Raw genomic sequence first — 7,117 nt, 5'->3', positions numbered from 1 at the left:
TTCACTTCAGAAACACGTTGTTATATTCCATGGAATGCTCTTAACGTCCCGATAGCAATGAATATCTGAAGTGCTTTGACAGAAAATCCATAAAGAAATGTCATCTGTGGAAGCCGTGGCGCTGTAAAAAGCACGACCAATCATCTGAGCCGGCTAAAGTAACTGGATGGCCTACCTGCCTGTCAGCCTTCCATCTGGGCACAGACTTACCTCGTGCCCTCATTGGTCATGTGGCGTTCGTGTGTGTTGGGGGAGGGGCTCTGTGAGGAAGTCTGAAGGAAGGGGCAGATTTTCTTCTGCTGCGTACTTTCAAATTCTAGCGCACTCAAGCTGGTTCCTCCGCTCTCACCTACCATCGCTGATGGGAGTAATACTGGCGCACTACATGTACACTACATGCGGTATTTAATCAGATATCTCGTGATGTCTTCGTGCTTTGCTCACCTCCAGAAGAGCTCCGGTCTGGAAGAACTTCAGAGGCCTCTCTATGGAGTAGTACAGGCCGTGGTAGCTTCCTCTGGCCAGGTACGCTCGGACCAAACCCACCGCGATCACCAGCCACCTGCAGGGGGGGGGGGGGGCACAGAACTGTTATAGACGTGTGCGGTTTCTGTTTTGGATGAAAGCAAGAAGGAGTGAAAGGGAGGGCAATCGGATAAGAGATGAAACGTGGACGTGGGAGCGTTAATGAAATAACGGTGATGAGTAGAATTATGATGAACAAATTACCTTTTCATAGAGGATGCAATTGTACTCTGATATGTTATACATTTTAATACCTTTCAACATTTAAGAAATATAAAGGTTAACATATTACCCCATGTTGTCGTGTTTCTAATTCAGCTTGACATGTTTTAGGCCTTTTCCTTTATACCTTAAGTCCTGTAAGTATATATATAAATGCAATACTTTTGCTGCTATAACTGTCTGCAAGGTAGTTTTTGCACAACTTCCATTTCCACACATACAAATATATGTTTGATAACCTAATGTTGGACAGTTTCCCCAACCATGTTTAAATATCTTGACATCATTCTCTACACAGTCATCTACTGACTAGTCATATCATGCAAAATAATGTTTTTCAGCTTTTAGTGAATACTAAAAACTCGATGTCTGAAGGGTTTCAAAATATATACGATATAATCTAGTAATGATATCGTGTATTAAAGCATTCGGAATGAGCTTGTCCACATGAACGCGTACACACCTTCCGGCGCAGACTGACAACTCATCTCTTCCGACTCCACTTCGAGCGATAGACTTACTGACAAAGCACTTATATACTAATAAAGGACTGGCTTACCTAAAGCCAGTTGAGTAGCACTTGAAATGCTTGGCTCTATGAAACCTGATGTACTTTATGATTCTGTTTCCTTCAAGGTTGCATCTTCTTGGGCGAACGCACTTACTGTAAGTCGCTTTGGATAAAAGCCTCAGCTAAAGGCAATGTAATGAACGCAGAGGTTGGAGGTCAGCACATGACTTTATAGAACATCACAGTACTTTTGGTTGATGCTTGTATCCATAGCAACTTACAATAAGTGTAAAAACCATCGAGATTCAAACTCCGAACAACAAGGAAAGTGCAATTAAATCCACTTCAAACAAGTCATGCTGTTGTAAGTGCTGCTGATTTAGTTACAGCGCCTAGATGAACTTTCTAATTGCTAATGTCAAATCAGAACAGACAGAAGACATGCAGAGTGTCTGCTGTCGATGGAGGGGAAAGTGGAACGAGAGGAAACCCGAGCAGTGACTTTATCTGTTCGACTGAATCTCAGTCAGTGATAAATCAATATGAGGGCAGAAGCTGACGGCGCCTGGTGCTCCGGACGCAGACGCTGGTGTTCGACACCCAGCACGCGCTCGATACAAAGCAGGCTCTGTGAGGCCCGTCAGCACGGAGGCATCACAATGTGGCCCGACTGGTTGCGCAGTGAGCAGACGACACCCACCGCCCGTGGGTTGTGCAACAGCCCGAAACAACAGCGCAATAAAAGAGAGAAATTTATCAGTTCAGGGAAATTCATTTAGTTATTTACAGCGAGAGTCTGGGCCGGGCGGGGGGGCTTTTCAAATGGATTGGGGAATAATTTATAGTTTACAGTAATAAACTTAAAGCCACCCTGCGGCATGATCACGTGGACTTGAGTGAAAGGCATACGGTCATATTGCTACAGCTCTATTTAAAAAGATCCTACCTTGAATACTTCCATTCCTTACAATGTTTTATATAAATACATTTCTAAGAGACAAACTTTCTAGATAATGTTAATACTTTTAAAGAAAACTACAGGTTACTTCTCGCTCAACAACTTTGTAATCCCCAAACATCCCACACACGTTTATCAATGATGTAAGGATATCAACTAAAGCAGCGGTTGTCAGTTAGTCAACTTGTTGGGGAATCCTTCGCCCTGCATGTCCTCTTCGCCGTCTGACCAGCTTTCGGCAGCATGCTATCTAGCCTAGCATGTTGTTGTTGTTGCCAGTCTGTGACCGGGCAACTGTCTGTCAGAGATAGTTATTGTTCTGGGTAGGGATGTCCCGATCACCTTTTTTTGCTCCCGATCCGATTCCGATCATTTGATTTTGACAATCTGCCGATACCGATTTTTCCCGATCCGATCTTTATGTGATGCATTAAGAGACAAAAAGGTAACAGATAACGGCTGGTCATCCAACGCGATGAATTCAGCTATCTTGGCTGTTATTCTTTTGGCCTTTTCTCTGTTCTGGGGCAGTTTCTCTTTCCTTTTGAAAGCCTCTGGAAGTGTCGGTTGTTTCAGTGCCGTTACCCGAGTGGCCGCTGTGTACTCGTCGTGTTGTTGTTGGTGTTTGTTTCTCAGGTAGCGTGTTAGATTGGTCGTGTTGAACGTAGCTCTGTTCTTTCCACCACGCGGAACCTCCGCCTTGCAAACATTGCATCTGGCTGTTACACCGCCTTCGCTTTCAATTTTATAATACTTCCAAACTCCTGACATTTTCTCTGTCCCGACTCCCGAGTCACCAGCTGAACGTAGCCTCTCGTTAGCTTGCTGCTACTATTAGACACTGCGCCCACTCTGTTGCCAGCTTTCAGAGGAATAAGCAGGTCTGAAAACAAGCCCAACAGAAGCAGCACACACATGATGTTGTGTAATTGTAAACCAAAACTAAGTCCTCAGGATGACCTTAAGACGTGAACATGGTCATTTTTGTTTTGTAACCTTAAATAAAAATCCCGATCCCCGATTTTTTTCTACCGATTCCGATCTTTTGAAAATCGGATCGAGACATCTCTAGTTGTGGGACACCTGGAACACTTCCTTCTCGGGGTGTAGACGACCCCGAGCCATAAGCGACAACAAATGTGATTCAGTGTCCTCAGCTGTTTAGTCTATCTATTGAAGAACGTTGATTATTACACTCTGAACTAGTAAAACCTGGAGCTACAGGAGGGGTCTTCAGAATTGATTGTGGCATCTCTACCGTGTGGTCAGATCGTGGCCCGTGACATGTCGTGTGAACTCTCCGGCCGAAGCTCCAAATAAACCGTCAGTAGAGGCTTCTCAATACTCAAATTTCCCCTCCTCGACTCCTCGGTCCTCCGGTAGTGACCCGGAAATGAATTTCAACGCGCCATTTTGAAGGACGTCTCATTTCTCTAAATGCACACCGAGGACCGAGGATCGAGCATCGAGGAGGCTCTCTGGAGGAGCTATAACCGAGGATACACTGATGGTTCCTCCACGGCTCCTCCGCGGATGCATTTCCGGGAACGGTGGAGGCGTGACGCACGGCCGGATTTATCTCAGCCAATGACAGCTCTGCATGCATCCCCTGGATATTATTTGAGAACAGCTGTGAGAACAGCTGTGAGGCCCGTGCAGAAAGCAGAGCAGTGTGTAAAATATATATCACTCAGTAGAACAGGCCTACTCTCTTTATTTGCTTTAGTTTAGTAGATATCTACAAAGAGTCCATATTTTTCTAAAACCATTTAGTGCTTCACAATAAAATACACAACGGCTGTAGCCTGATTATGCTTTAGCAGCTGTAGGTGTGTGTGGTATAGTGTGTAGGTGTGTGTTGTACAGTGTGTAAGTGCGTGTTGTACAGTGTGTAGGTGTGTGTTGTACAGTGTGTATGTGTGTGTTGTACAGTGTGTAGGTGTGTGTTGTACAGTGCGCAGATGCTGCGGACAGACGGGTCTCAGTTGGTTTGATGTCCTTACTTTTAATACTTGCAAATACAACTTTTGGCCCGTAATTTCAATTCCCCATTTCAGCGACTAGAGAGAGGGGGGGGATATATCCAGTCTCTGATTGTGTTACGTTATTATGAGAGTGCTCTCATACTTTAAATTGTATAGATTTATATAAATATATTTGTGTGTGTGTCCCCGCATCTGTAGCCTGTTATTGTCTCATTATACCGCACTCTCAATGAATGCAAAGTAAATATGTGGGGGAACAAAGTTCAGCTGATCTAACAGAGATTATGAAATATGACAAAACACTCGACAGCTGATGCAGCTGTTGCCACGTAATAATGAACGGACGTCGCTTTAATATGACCGCTCAGAGGAGAGGAGTTCTCATTTCTTTAAACGTCTGCTGCTTCCCCTCCTCTCTCCTCGGTTCCCCTCCTCGGTCCTCCGCTCGCATCTCCTGTGGGCGGGTCTAAGTCTCGAGGAGGGGAGTCGAGGAGGGGAGTCGAGGAGGGGAAATTTGAGTATTGAGAAGCCTCTAGTGTTTGCCATCAAAGCTCCAGCTCTCCTCGTGTCTCTCTGAGTCCTGACTCCAAATGCTTCAGAAGTTTCCGCCACAAAAATGACTGACTGTCAGTTTTTAAGCAACATATACACTTTTCCTATGAAATGTTCCAAAAATTGAACAAATTCTTCCTCATATTTTGGGAGGCATCTCATTTTGTCTGACCAAAGATTTCCGATGTAAATAAAATACAATGATAGTATTTTTTTTAAAGAGTGAAAAGCACAAAACCCAAAATGTTTTCCCTGACCTGACATTTATTAATTTCTCATCTAATCAAGAAACTGTTTCTGTTTCAAACCACACTGATTTCCTTATTTAGTTCCAATTACATCTTAATTCAAGTCCAACAGATAGGGTTTAAAAAATACTTTGTTTGGTTATTTCATTTTTGTTACAACTTAGCCTTTTACATATTATAAGAGGTTGTTGAATAAGCCCATAGCTGTTTTTACGGAAGAGGATAAGGGCCACAGGTGAAACAAAGGGATTTTTTTTTGCGTTCTGAGATTAAAGTCAAAAGATATTCCGAAAAAAAAGAATGTGTTTTTCTTTTGGTCATACCCTAAAGAAAATGTCTCGTGTGGCCCTAATCCTCTTCCGTAGTTTCTTAATCATCTCTATGCACATTATGGTTCCTTATTATTCCTGTATTATTTAAACTTTTATGAACAACCAAACACACAATCAGCGGTTGCCCTGCAAACAACATGACAATACAAGATGTCTCTGGTGTAATAAAAGCACGCCTGTCTGCAGACAATGAACCATCTGTCTGATTATGAGAGTGTTGTATGCAGAGGAGACAGAGTTATAATCACTGAGCACGCCAGGTGGCTGTCTGTTGCTTTAACGTTAATCTCTATTAGCCTTCGGACGCTAATTCACTATTATAAGTATACAGCATGCTTGCACTGCCTCCTATGATAACTTCCTACAATATGCATGTTAATAATTTAAAAAAAAGGTGGTATTACATATCATTGTTTGTGATTTATTGCACACATGCATGCGTACAGAGAGCATTAGCACCAGGAAACACGCTACATACCCTGCTGTCATAACAACGTTGTAGATGACCAGGTAGGCCGTGGCCAGAGCACCGGAGCCCTTCTTCTTCTTCCCCGCCACATCACCGTGGGCCGCCTTGCTGGTCCCCGGAGCCGCTGCCGACATTATAATGCAACCCTTTACGGTTCTTTGGTCCTGGAGAACACTCCGGCTGTCAGGTTCACCACCGAGTCAGGAAACCAACAAGGAGGCCGGAAGTGACGTGTTGAAGCCAGAGGATTCCCTCCTACGCTCTTCCGGCTTCACTTCATGACCCTTTAAATTGATTTATTTATGTATTTATTCGTTTATTCCACACATGGCAGTTGTTTTATAACAACAAATGTACACTTACACTGGTTGTTTTTTGTTTATAGTGCATGGTGGAAAGAAGCAGGGAGACGAACATCTTAGTTGAATATCAGCTTGAAAACCATTATTTTCCCGTGTGCAAATTTGTTTTTTATTTAGGTGTGACCATTTTTTAAAGTGTTTTTTACGTTCGCTTTATGACGCTTTTTAAAATTATTTTGTATTTATTTTGGGGTTTTTAGTTTTTTCATTTGTTATTTTGTTGCATTATGACGCTTTAAATATCACCTTAAAATGTGTCTTTTCCGTGTGTCAATGTTTTCTTTTTATTAAGATTAGACTATTCATTATTGTGTGAATTAAATCAAGAAGATGTATATCCCCTCAAATGCCCACAGAGTTGAATATGACTGATATAACATGAATTTTCTTGATCCAACGTTGTACTCTTTGTCAGTCCCTCAGTATGAGATGCTTTTTGAAAGGCGCGCCCCCTACTGCGCGTCCCAGACCACAAACATGCTACATTCAAAGATTCAAAGGGTTTTATTGTCATATACACAGGAGCTCTAGTGTATGAAATCTTAAGACCCCGGCTCCTCCAGCAATCCAACATAAATATATATGTATAAGACATAAAGCAATACAAATGGTGCAAGTAAAGACAAGTACAAAAAAAGGCAGAATAAAGTAAGTAAAGACAGAATATAAATAACAATGTAAGTGAATAATGTGCAAGTAAATGCATCGGTAGTAACCATAACATTTAAAATAGAAAATATATAACATAATATAAAATTAAATACTGTACAGTTGATCAAAATACTGCTAATTGTAATAATAAATAAATATGTTAGCTATAAACAGATGAATGTTATACGTTATGAAGGAATACAAAAATGGCCATGACACACTTTTAGTCCTCCTCATAATTACATTATGTGGAATATTAAGGATATTTTAAACAAACAAAAACAACACAGAAGTTGTTTTAT

General features: G+C 41.9%; 1 protein-coding gene across 1 annotated transcript in view; it reads right to left on the bottom strand.

Annotated features, from left to right (window-relative positions):
* Window positions 1-6,037, bottom strand: part of hacd2 (3-hydroxyacyl-CoA dehydratase 2) — an 18,669-nt gene extending 12,632 nt beyond the window's left edge. Inside the window, exons 1-2 of the mRNA XM_034110506.2 lie at window positions 5,812-6,037; window positions 445-562 (exon numbers count right to left, since the gene is read on the bottom strand). Of these exons, the coding sequence (XP_033966397.1) occupies window positions 445-562; window positions 5,812-5,936 (243 nt within the window). The 5' untranslated portion in view covers window positions 5,937-6,037. The remainder of the gene's footprint in view (window positions 1-444; window positions 563-5,811) is intronic.
* Between the last annotated feature and the right edge of the window lie 1,080 nt (window positions 6,038-7,117).

The sequence above is a fragment of the Pseudochaenichthys georgianus genome, chromosome 21 (assembly GCF_902827115.2).
Source record: "Pseudochaenichthys georgianus chromosome 21, fPseGeo1.2, whole genome shotgun sequence".
Classification (NCBI taxonomy): domain Eukaryota; kingdom Metazoa; phylum Chordata; class Actinopteri; order Perciformes; family Channichthyidae; genus Pseudochaenichthys; species Pseudochaenichthys georgianus.
This window is presented reverse-complemented; position numbering and strand designations above follow the sequence as displayed.